This window comes from Salmo salar, chromosome 26 (assembly GCF_965601325.2).
Source record: "Salmo salar chromosome 26, fSalSal1, whole genome shotgun sequence".
NCBI lineage: Eukaryota > Metazoa > Chordata > Actinopteri > Salmoniformes > Salmonidae > Salmo > Salmo salar.
Genome location: NC_138316.1, coordinates 3,888,644 through 3,906,032, shown reverse-complemented (window position 1 = coordinate 3,906,032; position 17,389 = coordinate 3,888,644). Strand labels below are relative to the sequence as shown.

The 17,389-nt window shown below is 41.3% G+C and overlaps 1 protein-coding gene across 2 annotated transcripts in view; it reads left to right on the top strand.

The window, feature by feature from the left end:
• Window positions 1-8,562: 8,562 nt before the first annotated feature.
• LOC106587046 (rho guanine nucleotide exchange factor 28) overlaps window positions 8,563-17,389 on the top strand; it is an 89,132-nt gene continuing 80,305 nt past the window's right edge. Inside the window, exon 1 of one of the 2 annotated variants that reach the window (XM_014174918.3) lies at window positions 8,563-9,842. In XM_014174918.3, the coding sequence (XP_014030393.3) occupies window positions 9,758-9,842 (85 nt within the window). In that variant the 5' untranslated portion in view covers window positions 8,563-9,757. The remainder of the gene's footprint in view (window positions 9,843-17,389) is intronic. The other variant, XM_082969334.1, reaches the window with a different exon arrangement.

The following is a 17,389-nucleotide window of genomic DNA, read 5'->3' as shown; positions in this document are numbered from 1 at the left end:
ATCAGATTTACTATTACAAAAGTTTGATTACCTTTTGTTGTCTTCGTCAGAATGCACTCCCAGGACTGATACTTCATAACAAATGTTGGTTTGGTCCAAAATAATCCATCGTTATATCCGAATAGCAGCGTTTTGTTTGTGCGTTCCAGAAACTATCCGAAATGGTAAATCAGGGTCGCACGCATGGCGCAATTCGTGACAAAAAAAATCTAAATATTCCATTACCGTACTTCGAAGCATGTCAACTGCTGTTTAAAATCCATTTTTATGCAATTTTTCTCATAAAAAAGCGATAATATTCCGACCGGGAATGTCCATTTAGCTAAACAGAGGAAAGAAAACAAAGCTTTCGGTCGACGCGGGCACGAGCCTGAGTCTCACAGTACTGTAACCAGCCACTACCCAAACGCGATACTTTGTTTCAGCCAGAGCCTGCAAAGCCACGATTCAGCATTTTGCCGCCTTCTGAGAGCCTATGGCAGCCGTAGGAAGTGTCACGGGACAGCTAAGATCCTCACTCTTCAATAAACAGAGACAAGAAGAACGACACCTTGTCAGACAGGCCACTTCCTGCATGAAATCTTCTCAGGTTTTTGCCTGCCATATGAGTTCTGTTATACTCACAGACACCATTCAAACAGTTTTAGAAACTTTAGGGTGTTTTCTATCCAAAGCCAATAATTATATGCATATTATAGTTACTGGGCAGGAGTAGTAACCAGATTAAATCGGGTACGTTTTTTATCCAGCCGTGTCAATACTGCCCCCTAGCCCTAACAGGATAAACAAACAAACAGTAAATATGGTTACAAGGAAATGATAGGGGAGGTTCCCTAGTGGGCTAAGCTGATATGACAGCTTGATGGACATTCTCTGTTAACATTCTCCAAATCTCTATATAACTGGATCAGGCCTGGCAGGCATGCAGACTCATGAGGCCCAAATGGTACCTTATTCTCTATGTAGTGCACTACTTTGACAAGGGTCCATAGGGTCTCTAAACGGTCTCCAAACCTCTATAAAACTGGATTAGGCCTGGCAGGCAGACAGGGCAGGTCCAGCGTTAGTTCCAAAGTGACACCTTATTCTCTGTGTAGTGTACTTCTTTGACAAGGGTCCTTCGGTTCTCTAAACTTTCACCAAACCTTTATAATTCTGGATCAGGCCAGGCAGGCAGGCAGGCAGACAGGGCAGTGTGATTTCCAAACGGTACCTTATTCTCTGTGTAGTGCACAACTTTGACAATAGTCCATAGTGTCTCTAAACGTTCTCCATACCTGTAAATAACTGGATAAGGCCTGGCACACAGACAAGGCAGGCCCAGAGTGAGTTCCAAATGGTACCCTATTCTCTATGTAGTGCACTTCTTTGACAATGGTCCACAGGGTCGCTAAACGTTCTCCAAACCTCTACGTAAATGGATCATGCCTGGCAGACATGAGAGGCCCAGCGTGAGTTCCAAGTGGCACCTTATTCTGTGTGTAGTGCACTACTTAGACAAGGCTCCATAAGGTGTCTAACAGTTCTCCAAACCTCTATATAACAGGATCAGGCTTTGAAGGCTGACAGACAGTGCATGCCCAGAGTGAGTTCCAAATGGAACCTAATTCTCTATGTAGTGCACTACTTTGACAAGGGTCCCTAGGGTCTGTAAACGTTCTCCAAAACTCTAAATAACTGGATCAGGCCTGGCAGGTAGACACACAGGGCAGGCCCAGAGTGAGTTCCAAATGGTACGTTATTCTCTATTTAGTGCATTATTTTGACAAGGGTCCATAGGGTATCTCAAAGTTTTACAAACCTCTAAATAACTGGATCATGGCTGGCAGGCACACAGGGCAGGCCCAGAGTAGCCTAGTGGTTTGAGCGTCGGACTAGTAACCGAAAGGTTACAAGATTGAATCAATGAGCTGACAAGGTAAAAATCTGCCGTTCTTCCCATGAACAAGGCAGTTAACCAACTGTTCCTAGGCTGTCATTGAAGATAAGAATTTGTTCTTAACTGACTTGCCTAGTTAAATGAAGGTAAATTAAAAAAGAGTGAGATCCAAATGGTACCTTATTCTTTGTGTAGTGCACTGCTTTGACTAGGGTCTCCAAAAGTTCTCCAACACTTTATATAACTGGATCAGGCCAGGCAGACAGGTAGAAATGGGAGGCCCAGTGTGAATTCCAAATGGCACCTTATTCTCTGTGCAGTGTAGTCATTTGACAAGGGTCCAGAGGGTCTCTAAATGTTCTCTAAACCTCTATATAACTGGATCAGGCCTGGCAGGTAGACACACAGAGCAGGCTCAGACTAAGTTCCAAATGGTACCTTATTCTCTATTTAGTGCATTATTTTGACAAGGGTCCAAAGGGTCTTTAAACGTTCTCCAAACATCTAAATAACTGGATCAGGCCTGGCAAGTAGACAGGGCAGGCCCAGAATGAGTTCCAAATGGTACCTTATTCTCTATGTAGTGCACTACTTTGACAAGGGTCCATAGGGTCTCTAAAAGTTCTCCAAACCTCTATATAACTGGATCAGGCTTGGCAGGTAGCCTATTAGGGCAGGCCAAGAGTGAGTTCCAAATGGTACCTTACTCTCTGTGTAGTGCTCTCCTTTGACAATGGTTCATAGGGTCTCTAAACCTTCTCCAAACCTTTATATAACTGGATCAGGCCTGGCAGGCAGACAGGGCACACCCAGAGTGATTTCCAAATGCTACCTTATTCTCTATGTACTGCAATACCTTGACAAGGGTCCATAAGGTCTCTAAACGTTCTCCAAACCTCAATATAACTGGATCAGGCCTGGCATGTAGACAGACAGGGTTGGCCCAGAGTTAGTTCCAAATGTTACCTTATTCTCTATGTATTGCACTACTTTGACAAGGGTCCATAGGGTCTCCAAATGTTCTCCAAATCTCTCTCCCCTCTCTCCCCTCTCTCCCCTCTCCTCTCTCTCCTCTCTCAAAATGTATTTATTAATGTATACACTACCACTTCAAAGACGAAGGAACTCTCCTACGTGTGGATGCAAGAACTACAATTAATGGTGAAACTACATTTAACTTCTTGTCAATTCAGAAAGTAAACCAAATGTTCCTAATTAAAAAACATTGAAATGGAATCAACCCCAACCCTGTTATGGAGCTACAACATTAAAAAAATATTTGATAGCAAATGGAGCTCATTTACAGTTAACTGCCAAAATTAAGGAAACACTACAGAATATATTGAAAGCAGGTGCTTCCAAACAGGTGTGGTTCCTGAGTAATTTAAGCAATTAAAACGTGTGATTATGCATAGGGTCATGTATACAAATGCACAGTTGTCCATTGTTTTGTATACCATAACTGTGTTATAGCTTTACACCCCCTTGCTATATTTTGGATGAAGAGTTACCTCTCTAACAGAACCACAGAGGGTGTTATTTAATGGAAGTCTCTCTAAAATAATCCAGTTAGATTCATGAATTCCCCAGGGAAGCTGTCTAGGCCCCTTACTTCTTTCAATATTTTCTTTGAGTAAAGCCAGTGTGTCTATGTATGCGGATGACTCAACACTATACATGTCAGCTACTACAGCGACTGAAACACTTAACAAAGAGCTGCAGTTATATTCAGAATGGGTGGCAAGGAATAAATTAACCTAAATATTTCAAAACCTAAAAGCATTGTATTTGGGACGAATCATTCACTTAACTCTAAACCTCACTGAAATCTTGTAATGAATAATCTGGAAATTGAGAAAGTTGAGGTGACTAAACTGTTTGGAGTAACCGTGGATTGTAAACTGTCATGGTCAAAACATATTGATACAACAGTAGCTAAGATTCAGAGGGGTTGGGTTAAATGCGGAAGACACATTTCAGTTGAAGGCATTCAGTTGTACAACTGACTAGGTATCCCCCTTTCCCTTTCCCTAAGATGGGGCGAAGTCTCTCCATAATAAAGTTCTGCTCTGCCTTCTTAACAGCACTATCAACAAGGCAAGTCCTACAGGCCCTAGTTTTGTCGCACCTAGACTAATGTTAAGCAATTTGGTCTGGTGCCACAAAGAGGGACTTAGGAAAATTGAAATTGGTTCAGAACAGGGCAGCACGGCTGGCCCTTGGATGTACACAGAGAGCTAACATTAATAATATGCATGATTCCCTGTGGCTCAGTTGGTAGAGCATTGTGTTTGCAACTTCAGCATGATGTGTGCAACGCCAGGGTTGTGGGTTCGATTCCCACGGGGGGCCAGTACAAAAAAAAATGCATGAAATGAAATGTATACATTCATAGAGCCATGACTACATGGAACCTTATTCCACATCAAGTAACTCATGCAAGCAGTAAAATATGATTTAAAAAAACAGATAAAAATGCACCTTATGGAACAGCGGGGACTGTGAATAGACACAAAGAAAGGCATAGACATATGCATACACACACAAGATAACATATGCACTATACATACACATGGATTTTGTGTTGTAGATATATGGTAGTAGAGTTGTGGCCTGAGGGCACACACTTAATGTGTTGTGAAATCTGTTGTGAATGTATTGTAATGTTTTTAAAATGTTATAACTGCCTTCATTTTGCTGGACCCCAGGAAGAGTAGCTGCTGCCTAGCTAATTGGGATCCATAATAAATACAAATACCATGGCTAGAAGAAGATGTCTCAGTGACTTTGAAAGAGGTGTCTCAAAGGAGAATAGGGGGTTTAAAGTGTGTGTGTGTGTGTGTGTGTGTGTGTGTGTGTGTGTGTGTGTGTGTGTGTGTGTGTGTGTGTGTGTGTGTGTGTGTGTGTGTGTGTGTGTCAGTCACCAGATCTCAACCTAATTGAACACTTATAGGAGATTCTGTAGCGGCGCCTGAGACAACGTTTTCCACCACCATCAACAACCCAACGTTGTTGCCACGTCATTTCAACCCAAAAACGAATTGGATTTGCAAAAAGTAATCAACTTAAGGGCATTTTGTCTTTTTTTCACCCAACTTTTAACCTAAATACAATGACATGTTGAAATGTTTGGATTTATTTTTTGAAATCACTTTAGTTGACAACTCAACAAAATGTAAATCAAAACTAGACGTTCAACTGGCATTTGTGCTTAGTGTCAAAACACCAAATGAATGGTGTTGGATCCCTCCAATAGAGTTCCAGACACTTGTATAATCTATGCCAAGGTGCATTGAGTCTGTTCTGGTGACCCAACACCTTATTAAGACACTATGTTGGTGTTTCCTTTATTTTGGCAGTTACCTGTATGTCATAGAGCAGTCTTTGAACAACTACTGGACTTGTTTTGAATGGCTGTTTGAAATGTTATGATTTCTGTATTACCTTATCATCATCATGCTTATTTGACAATTTCTTTGTCGAGGTTTGTATCCTGTCATCACTGCAGGCAGTACCGCTACAGTAGACAATGTGAGTAGTGACTAAGAAATACATTTTATTCTTTGAATATTACCTATATTATGACCCCAATGTCTTTACCTTACTCAATGTTACATACGGTATATGAATGTGAATTCAACCGGCTAAATGGTAGAAGGTTGGCTAAAACAAAACATCGGGGATTTGTGTTCTGATTCAATATTCTACATTGTTAAATTCTGAAGTATCGTTAGGATGTTCGAGTTGGCATCAAACTGGTGAAAAGTGGCTTTTATGAGAGGTGTGTGTGTGTGTGTGTGTGTGTGTGTGTGTGTGTGTGTGTGTGTGTGTGTGTGTGTGTGTGTGTGTGTGTGTGTGTGTGTGTGTGTGTGTGTGTGTGTGTGTGTTTGTGTTCATGCTCATAGTGTGCTACATCCTTCAGGATAGGTTTATGTGATGCAGGTGGTAGGTAATTGACTACACATATACACACACACACAAACACGTGGGCGCACACACACACGCACACACACAGACATGGGCGCGTGCACAGCACACACACAGAGAGTCCAGGTACCATGCACAAACTTTCTTCTCACTCCCATTTTTCTCAGTGTGTGTAGCATTGTGAAAAGCCTCTTTGTGTCTCCATTCAGGACTTGGAGGAGCACCTCATGTTTTGTCTAAAAGAAGAAGAACAAGAACAAGAATCACTGACATACTCTGGTAAGGCTTTTTATGTCTCATCAGATCATAGTATTTCAGGGCCCTTGTTCATAAAGCCTCTGAGTAGGAGTGCTGATCTAGGATCAGGTCCTCTCAGTCCATGTAATCAGAGTAGGAGTGCTGATCTAGGATCAGGTCCTCTCGGCCCATGTAAATGTATTCATTATAATCTAAAAGGCCAAACTGATCCTAGATCTTACTCTGAGACGCTTTATGAATACAGGGCCAGGTGTATCATGAAATAATTCACACAAAATGAATTTCACAGTGAATGTGGCCTATAACTTCCTTCCTATCATAGATTATTATGTTTGTAACTGAACCTAGAAGGAAAAGAGAGAGAGAGAGTTGAAGTGTCAGACTTTGACGCTGCTCAGGTGAGGAGACCTCATCTGCAGGATCTAATTGGCGAACGGAAAAGGAAGATTTAAGCTAGCAGACTCCACAAGGGCACCATTACTGTACTGTACTTCAGAAAACCACACACTTCTCTCTATCTCTCTTTTGCGTACTCTCACCACTTCTCTCTCTCTCTCTCTCTCTCTTCTAGTCACTCTCCCTCTTTCCTTTCCTTGTCTCCCCTAGCCATAATCTCTCCACAGAATGTAGGATCATGTTTCTGCTTGCTGGCCTCCACTGGGCCCTTCCACACATTTCCCGGAGTCCTTTCTCTGCATTAGCACAGATATGGGATCAGCTTACCATTCCCCAGATGCTTACCTTTACCATTTGAAGAGAAAACACAAAACTCACCTTAGATCAGGGTCTAGTGGTACTGGGTTTGGCTAACCTTTGGTTGGAGACGGTGTGAACATCCTGCGAGTTAATGATTGGCTGGTGAACATCCTGCGGGTTAATGATTGGCTGGTGTGAGCTGCGTCCTAAATGGCCCCTTATTTCCTACATAGTGCATTATCAGCCCTGGACAAAGGTAGCGCCCTATGCAGGGAATAGGGTGACATTTAGGAATCACACATGTTTCTGGGTAAGAATGTTGTGGCTGCATGCTCAGGGCTCGGGGTTTAACACTTGGCACTGGCAGCTTTAATTGTAATATCCCGCGGTCGGTGTTGTTTTCACCCTGTATGGTTAAGCCATTTTAGTGACTAAAATGTGTGTGCATGTTTGTGTGTCAATGGGTCTGTGTGTGTGTGTACATTTTATGTATGTGTTACCAGATTTACTAGTCTCTCTGTTCTTTGTATTGGTTACCACACATACACTATCTCACACACAACTGTAGTGGAATAAAGTGGACACACACATGCAATCAATTTGAATTCCTCATCACAAATACCAAACATGACATTTGTCAGGCTCTCAAGCATTACAAATGACCTCCAGTATTTTTGTTAACAAGTTTGTGGAGTATGACAAGTACCCAAAAAGCAATATGTATCCCTGAAATATGGTGCTCTGACTGCACTTAATTTGGTAGCTAATAGATAAACATTACTCCAGTAGATGAAGTTTCAGTCAGGGAATGAGGAATCTGGAGTGTAGTTTAAATGGTCTTCCTGTTCCTCTCTTGATAAGCTGGCTCTTTATTGCTCTTTACCTCCAATTAACGCATGCCGCTCTCTAACCCTCTGTCCCTATCCCTTTGCCCCCTCTTGCTACTACTCTCTCTCCTTTTGTTTGCTCTCATCCTCCTCTACACCTTGATTTTTCCTCACCCCCCCTCCTCCCTCTGCCCTCCCTTCATCCTCCCTCCACCCTCCCTTCATCCTCCCTCCGCCCTCCCTCCCTCCATCCTACCTCCCTCCCTCCACCCTCCCTCCACCCCCACCCCCCGGGAAAGAAAGCAAGTTGTTAAAGTGCCAGACTTTGACGCTCCCTCATTCCTCTCCTCGTCTCCTCTTAAGGTTTTTGTCTGAAGGGTTGTTGCAGCCAACTGTAGTGGAATAGAGTGAACACACAGTGTCTCTGTTTTTAACTCTCGATCAGACCTCCAGGGGGAGTACAAACTGTGTTTGGATATAGAATACTGCACTGGCAACTTGGTGTGTGTCAGAGTCTCTGAGAGTCTATTGGTTTCTTTGTGCTGCTGCTGCCTGTTTCCACTTTACTGACATGGCAATCTTCCTTGAAACCCCTCTGTTTCTCAGTCACTATCCTCTCCAAGAGCTTTCTTCCTTCCTGAAGACTGCTGAAGACTCTGGTTATGTCTACTTTGACCCTATGGGCCCTGGTCAAAAATAGTTCACTATATCAGGAATATGGTGTCATTTAGGATCCAGCCTCTCTCTGAGGACTCATTTAGAACATTCCTCTGTGCATATGAGTGGTTTGGCTGTGTGTTTAGTGAGTAGTGTTGTGCCCTGGGCTTGTGGGGGGGGTGGGGGGGTGGGGGGTGTAGTGTTGCCGTGTGTGTTGTGTTCTCCACACAGCGTTAACTCTAGGACTGAGATTAATTCTTGTCTGACTCTAACTGACCTCCTTGTGGATTCCTCAGGTCAGAACCAGCTGTCTGGCCCTGTGTTTGTCTTTCAAGATGATCTGAGGCGGGCACTCCTCTCTACTCTGTTTCTCTCTCTTTCCTTCTCCTTTAGTCATTTTTATCCCTCAGTCACTCGTTCCTCCTCCCCTCATGTTCTGGTCTCTCCCCCTCTCTGCTGAGCATGGTGGGTGAGTGAGGAAAAAGGAAAAAAAGAGAGACTGGACGGGAGAGGGTAGGATAGAGTGAGGGTTGGGGAAGAAGGGAGAAAAAAGAGAAAAGGAGGAGAAGAAGGAAAGAGAGACTGGACGGGAGAGGGTAGGTTAGAGCTAGGGTTGGGGAAGAAGGGAGAAACAAGATAAAATAAGGAAATAAAGAGAGACTGGACAGGAGAGGGTAGGATAGAGTGAAGGCTGGAGAAAAAAATGAAAAGAAGGAAAGAAAGAGAGACTGGACAGGAGAGGGTAGGATAGAGCGAATGTTGGGGAAGAAGGAGAAAAAAGAGAAAAAGATGAGAAGGTGAGAAAGAGAGACAGGACGGGATAGGGTAAGATAGAGTGAGGGTTAGGGAAGAAAAGGAAAATAAGAAAAGGAGGAAGAGAAGGTGAGAAAGAGCGACTGGATGGGAGACGGTAGGATAGAGCGAGGGTTGGGGAAGAAGGGAGAAAAAAGAGACAAGGAGGAAGAGAATGAAAGAGAGGCTGGATGGGAGAGGGTAGAATAGAGTGAGGGTTGGGGAAGAAGGGATAAAAAAGAGAAATGGAGGAGGAGAAGGCGAGAAAGAGAGACTCGACGGGAGAGGGTAGGATAGAGCGAAGGTTGGGGAAGAAAAGGAGGTGGAGAAGGCAAGAACGCAAGAGAAAAAAGAGACAAAGAAAGCAGTCTCGATATGCTAGATGATTTGGAGTTTTGATGGGGACAGGGTAGAAGGGGCGTTTGGAGTCGGAGACGGGGGAGGGGGAGTTGTAGGAACATGCTGGCTTACTGCTGATGTGAGTGTCTGCACTCTGCTGAGACTCAGACGGAGTAAACTAGCACAACATCAGTCCAACCAAGACTCCTGAACTGAAGAACACACTGAATGTACAAGAGATAGTCAGGAATATCCAACCTGGAGGAAAATTGAAGTTCAGTAAAATATGTTTCTTTTTTAAATTAAAAACAAAGGTGTTTTGGTGTTAAAGCCTTGGTCAGGCAGCAGGGTGCTCTGAGACTCATAGACGAAACACAGAGTCATGGATTCATACTCTGACTCTCCTTTTAACTACTCCTGGCCCTCTTTCCCCAAGACGAGCATACGCAAGAAGATGGACAAGCAAGGTAACACTGGGACTATTTGACATATTTTCATTTAATTTTATGAAACCTTTATTCATCCAGGTTGGTCCGGATTAAATGTATTTTCAAGAAAGACCTTGGAGTCTCCTATGCTTTAACTGTCCATTGATTGCAATTTACATTGATGGTTAGATGTGGTTCAATGGATTGTGAGAAGATCACTTTCCATCTGGTCTAAATGCTTGAATTTGGAATCTTTTTCAGAATGTGTTTTCCCTTTCCAATGTTTTCCCTTAGTGGAACATCTCCTTGAAAACAATCTGGTCACTGACATGTTGAGAGCAATGTCCAAAGATTTGTGACTGCATCCTTACTTTGTTGCAGAGTATGACCGAGTTGAAGGGATAGTTCACCCAAATTACAAAATGACATATTGGTTTCCTTACACTGTAAGCAGTCTATAGACAAGGTATAACAGCCATCAATGCTTTGGTTTTGATTACCTTGATACTGTCTCCAAATGCTTTTTATTTTTGCCCCACAACCCATTCCAGTCAATATCCCAGATATTATGTTCTGTTTGTAATTAGTTGGTATATAGCAGAAGCTGTGCAGTAAGTCTGTTTCCTTACCTATCCTTCATGTCCCTAAGTCATACAAGGTTTACAGGAAAGCTTGGAGTGATAGTCACAATGTTATATTCCACAAAGACATCAGCAGAATGAAGAATGATATTCACAGTCTTTTTGGCAGTGATGTTTCAATGTTTTTCTTATTATTAGTACCCATATTTAGCTGTATACAGTTGCAGTGAGAGTGTGTTTGCTAATGATGTAACTGGGATAGCTGACAACTAATAGTGGAATGTCAGACATTCTGTCTAGGATAATGGATTGGCTTGCATCTTGTGGACAGACGTCTCAGGCCAGATCACACGCACTTCCTATGCTGGCAGGGAGAGCATAAATGTTGCCCTCTACGTGACTGTTGTACTTCATTGACAGTGACTGACACTGTCTGTGGCTACTCAACCCATTTGAACAATTTGTATTTTCTTACTATAAGTGATTTCCCTGATCAGCTGCTTTACTGAGGAATGTTTTCTTGCAATGACTGTGATATTTGGTTGTCTTACCTACCTTATTTTAGTTTAGTTTATTAATTCGATCATAAAAAACAAAACAAGCACACATAAAAGCCATATATGCACATGAGTAAAATCATTGAGGATTACACACAACAAAGTCTGGGATTTATTTCAATTGTGGTCATCTTGAGACAAGATGGCGAGGCAAGATCGAACATGGTTGAACACAGTATGGCAGAAAGATAATAAAACATAAAAACAAGGAAGAAGAACATCTATCTCATCATTGCAGTTACACAGAAGACATCAAACTGTTTTTTACTTTATTTTTTAAAGCTGCCCAGAGAGGATGTCATTTTTATGAGCAGAGGCAACTCATTCCACACTGATGCTCCAGTATACACGTACATTTCCTAGCATTACTCCTGAACCTGTATAAGCACACATTAGCAACACCTGATCTGGTGCTGTGATTTTGTGCATCCCTAACATGGGGAAAGTAATCAGTTAGATATCTGGGTGCAGAACCATAAATACTCCTGTAAACCAAACCCAGTCTATTCTGGGACACCCTAACCTCAACATGCAGCAAGTTGAGTTTCTGAAACCAGCTCCTGCCTATGTGAGTATGTGGACTCACCTTCAATACTATCCTGATCAGTGTGTGGATTGATGAGGGAAAAAAACTATTTAACCTCTATGGGCTAGGTGGGACGCTAGCGTCCCCCCCGTGGTGCACTCCATCAACAGCAGGTGCATTTCAAGAGCGGCAAATTTGAAACCAAATAAATGTCAAAATTCAAATTTTTCAAACATACAACTAACTATCTTACACCCTTTGAAAGATAAACATCTCCTTAATCTAACCACGTTGTCCGATTTCAAAAAGGTTTTACGGCGAAAGCATAAAGTTAGATTATGTTAGGAGAGTACATTGACAATAGCTGTGTGTAATGTTTTGTCAATTCAAAGACAGGGTCACCAAAACCATAAAACCAGCTAAAATGATGCACTAACCTTTTACAATCTCCATCAGATGACACTCCTAGGACATTATGTTAGACAATGCATGCATTTTTAGTTCTATCAAGTTCATATTTATATCCAAAAACAGCGTTTTACTATGGCATTGATGTTGAGGAAATCGTTTCCCTCCAATAACCGGCAGTCAAGTCAGCACCACAAATTAAATAATTAAAATTAGAAAACATTGGTAAAATATTATATTGTCATTTAAAGAATTATAGATTTACATCTCTTGAACGCAATCAACTTGCCAGATTTAAAAATAACCTTACTGGGAAATCACACTTTGCAATAATCTGAGCACTGCGCCCAGAAAAATACACGTTGCGATACAGACTAGCCGCCATGTTGGGGAGATCTAAAATCGAAAATACTATGTAAATAATCCATTACCTTTGATTCTCTTCATCAGATGTCACTTCCAGGTATCACAGGTCCATAACGAATGTAGTTTTGTTCAAAAAAGCTCATCATTTATGTCCAAAAATCTCCGTCTTGTTAGCACATGATCTAAGCCCGCCGGACTTCACTTCATGAACGAGGGGAAAAAATATATTTACGTTCGTTCAAACATGTCAAACGTTGTATAGCATAAATCATTAGGGCCTTTTTTAACCAGAACATGAATAATATTCAAGGTGGACGAATGCATTCTCTTTTATAACGTATTGGAACGAGGGTACCCAACATGAACTCGCGCGCCAGAGTCTAATCGGCCATCACCGTTCCATGGCTCTTGTTCGGTCAGATCTCACAGTAAAAGACTCAAAACACTTTGTAAAGGCTGGTGACATCTAGTGGAAGCAATAGGAAGTGCCAAAACATTAATCAACCCCTGTGTGTTTCAATGGCATAGGCTTAAAGGTTATTCAACACATCAGGTATCCACTTCCTGTCAGAAAATGTCTCAGGGTTTTGCCTGCCAAATGAGTTCTGTTATACTCACAGACACCATTCAAACAGTTTTAGAAACTTTAGGGTGTTTTCTATCCATATATAATAAGTATATGCATATTCTAGTTACTGGGTAGGATTAGTAACCAGATTAAATTGGGTACGTTTTTTTATCCAGCCGTGAAAATACTGCCCCCTAGCCCCAACAGGTTAATCAATTTTAGGATAAGACGGTAACGTAACAAAATGTGGAAAAGGTGAAGGGGTCTGAATACTTTCCCGAATGCAGGACAAAATCAGGCTGCTCTTGAGTGTTCTTACACTTCTTAAAGGCCCTATTACCTGCTTGCATAGATTCTAGAATCTCATGATTAAACCAAGGGCTAGATCTCTGCTTTGCTCCTGTCTAATGGGAGCCATCACATTCACGACATCAAGGAATCTACATTTAACCTCTATGGGACCGGCGGGACGAATTCGTCCCACCTACGTAACATCCACTGCCAGCCTGTGGCGCGATTTTCAAAATCTTCAAAATCCTATTACTTCAATTTCTCAAACATATGACTATTTTACAGCCATTTAAAGATAAGACTCTCGTTAATCTAACCACACTGTCCGATTTCAAAAAGGCTTTACAACGAAAGCAAAACATTAGATTATGTCAGCAGAGTACCAAGCCAGAAATAATCAGACACCCATTTTTCAAGCCAGCATATAATGTCACCAAAACCCAGAAGACAGCTAAATGCAGCACTCACCTTTGATGATCTTCATCAGATGACAACCCTAGGACATTATGTTATACAATACATGCATGTTTTGTTCAATCAAGTTCATATTTATATCAAAAACCAGCTTTTTACATTAGCATGTGACGTTCAGAACTAGCATACCCCCCGCAAACTTACGGGGAATTCGCTAACATTTTACTAAATTACTCACGATAAACGTTCACAAAAAGCATAACAATTATTTTAAGAATTATAGATACAGACCTCCTCTATGCACTCGATATGTCCGATTTTAAAATAGCTTTTTGGTGAAAGCACATTTTGCAATATTCTAAGTATATAGCCCAGGCATCACGGGCTCGCTATTTAGACACCCGGCAAGTTTAGCACTCACCATAATCATATTTACTATTATAAAAATGTCATTACCTTTTGTTGTCTTCGTCAGAATGCACACCCAGGACGTCTACTTCAATAACAAATGTTGGTTTGGTCCAAAATAATCCATCGTTATATCCGAATAGCGGCGTTTTGTTCGTGCGTTCCAGACACTATCCGAAATAGTAAAGAAGTGTCGCGCGCTTGGCGCAATTCCTGACAATAAAATTCAAAGTATTCAATTGCCGTACGTCGAAGCATGTCAACCGCTGTTTAAAATCAATTTTTACGTAATTTTTCTCGTAGAAAAGCGGTAAAATTCCGACAGGGAATCTCCTTTTCGGCAAACAGAGGAAAAAATCCCAAAGGCGGGGGCGGTCGGGGTCACGCGCATAAGCTAGTGTCTCTTGATGGGCCACTTGAGAAAGGCGATAATGTGTTTCAGCCTGGGGCTGGAATGACGACATTCTCTTTTTTCCCGGGCTATGAGAGCCTATGGAAGACGTGGGAAGTGTCACGTTAGAGCAGAGATCCTTAGTAAATGATAGAGATGGCAAAGAAGTTCCAGAAATGGTCAGACAGGCCACTTCCTGTAAAGGAATCTCTCAGGTTTTGACCTGCCATTTGAGTTCTGTTATACTCACAGACACCATTCAAACAGTTTTAGAAAATTTAGGGTGTTTTCTATCCATATGTAATAAGTATATGCATATTCTAGTTACTGAGTAGGAGTGGTAACCAGATTAAATCGGGTATGTTTTTTATCCAGCCGTGTCAATGCTGCCCCCTAGCCCTAACAGGTTAAAGTATTCTGGGGCACTGTCTACCCTTACACTATCCAGCACAGGTGACCAGTCAATTTGACCCACTTGCTCTCTTAACCTCTATGGGCTAGGTGGGACGCTAGCGTGCCACCCGTGGTGCACTCCATCAACAGCAGGTGCATTTCAAGAGCGGCAAATTTGAATCCAAATAAATGTCAAAATTCAAATTTTTCAAACATACAACTATTTTACACCCTTTGAAAGATAAACATCTCCTTAATCTAACCACGTTTTACGATTTCAAAAAGGTTTTACGGCGAAAGCATAAATTTAGAGTATGTTAGGACAGTACATTTACAAGAGTTGTGTGTAATGTTTTGTCAAGTCAAAGACAGGGTCACCAAAACCATAAAACCAGCTAAAATGATGCACTAACCTTTTACAATCTCCATCAGATGACACTCCTAGGACATTATGTTAGACAATGCATGCATTTTTAGTTCTATCAAGTTCATATTTATATCCAAAAACAGCGTTTTACTATGGCATTGATGTTGAGGAAATCGTTTCCCTCCAATAACCGGCAGTCAAGTCAGCGTCACAAATTAAATAATTAAAATTAGAAAACATTGGTAAAATATTATATTGTCATTTAAAGAATTATAGATTTACATCTCTTGAACGCAATCAACTTGCCAGATTTAAAAATAACCTTACTGGGAAATCACACTTTGCAATAATCTGAGCACTGCGCCCAGAAAAATACGCGTTGCGATACAGACTAGACGTCATGTTGGGGAGATCTAAAATCGAAAATACTATGTAAATAATCCATTACCTTTGATTCTCTTCATCAGATGTCACTTCCAGGTATCACAGGTCCATAACGAATGTAGTTTTGTTCAAAAAAGCTCATCATTTATGTCCAAAAATCTCCGTCTTGTTAGCACATGATCTAAGCCAGCCGGACTTCTCGTCATGAACGAGGGGAAAAAATATATTTACGTTCGTTCAAACATGTCAAACGTTGTATAGCATAAATCATTAGGGCCTTTTTTAACCAGAACATGAATAATATTCAAGGTGGACGAATGCATACTCTTTTATAACGTATTGGAACGAGGGTACCCAACATGAACTCGCGCGCCAGGTGTCTAATGGGACATCATCGTTCCATGGCTCTTGTTCGGTCAGATCTCCCTCCAGAAGACTCAAAACACTTTGTAAAGGCTGGTGACATCTAGTGGAAGCAATAGGAAGTGCCAAAATATTCCTCAGCCCCTGTGTTTTTCAATGGGATAGGTTTAAAGGTAATACAACACATCAGGTATCCACTTCCTGTCAGAAAATGTCTCAGGGTTTTGCCTGCCAAATGAGTTCTGTTATACTCACAGACACCATTCAAACAGTTTTAGAAACGTTAGAGTGTTTTCTATCCATATATAATAAGTATATGCATATTCTAGTTACTGGGTAGGATTAGTAACCAGATTAAATCGGGTACATTTTTTTTATCCAGACGTGCAAATGCTGCCCCCTAGCCCTAACAGGTTAACATTTCAACACAGTATTTTTGAGTCCTCTGATTCAAATAGTTGAATGCACTGATTGATTGTAAATTGCTTTTGGTAAGAGTGTCTGCTAAATGACCAAAATATAATGCAAATTACTCTTGGCCTAATCACTCTTCTAATCAAGATGAGTGAGATTATGATATTTATTTCATGGGCATGGTTAATTAACACAGGTTTGTATAGTAGCTAGGCTGTATTTCAAAAATTGTAGTCCCGAACTGCAAAGTCCACAAGTAATCCTTAATGTATGCTTATGTAATCCCATGTTTTGTTCTAGCTGAACTCCACCAGAATAAGGGCTACTGTGGTTAAATCCGTCCCTGCAGAAACGGACTGCCCGTACGCTGGTAGTCCTTTCTAAATTGGGGGGTTTGCACAGCATGATCATGACTTGGCTGATAATGGGGGCCTCGAGAAGCCGGTGTGGGCGCCTCAAGGGGATAAAATGGGCTGGTGTCTGTTAGAAATGCCCGTGTCAATATCTGTAGAGTATGGAAAGAGTTTTGTAGAATCACAGTATTTTGGCGTCAAGATATTCTCAGTTCAGCTTTGGGAGAGATCAAGTTACTGCCATGTCTGTTTCATCACTGCTGAACTCTCTTCTACTCCTGTTGCACTGCTGGATGTGATAGGCAATAACACACATTATTGCTTCATAATTGAGAATGATACTGTAAGATGATGCTGTAAGTGTTATTTCTGTTATTCATATGAAGATTAGGTGAATGGAATCCAGCCCACGGTGTATTCTTCTTAATAAAATGTTATCTGCATAAACATGACTGGCTGAATAAATGATGATATATGTCCAATTTAAGTGTTCATTTTGTGTATACAAAGTGTGTGGAAGTCAGTTTTCCTGGTTGTTTTGCACCTCTCCCATGCATCTGTGAGGTAACATCAGGTGTGCAAAAGTGTATTTCTTAATTATTTGTGAATTTGAGCTCTCCGACTGAGAAATATGTGAAAACGCTTAAACACACACATTGTAATGATCAGGATTGTTTGACTGCACAGGTGTCATAGCACAGAATAGTTGCTTGGACTTTATAGAGGTAGTTTGAACGATTTACCTATTCTCAAGAACAGTTCAAGTGAAATAATTATAGCTATCATTTAGCAGAGATTTTGT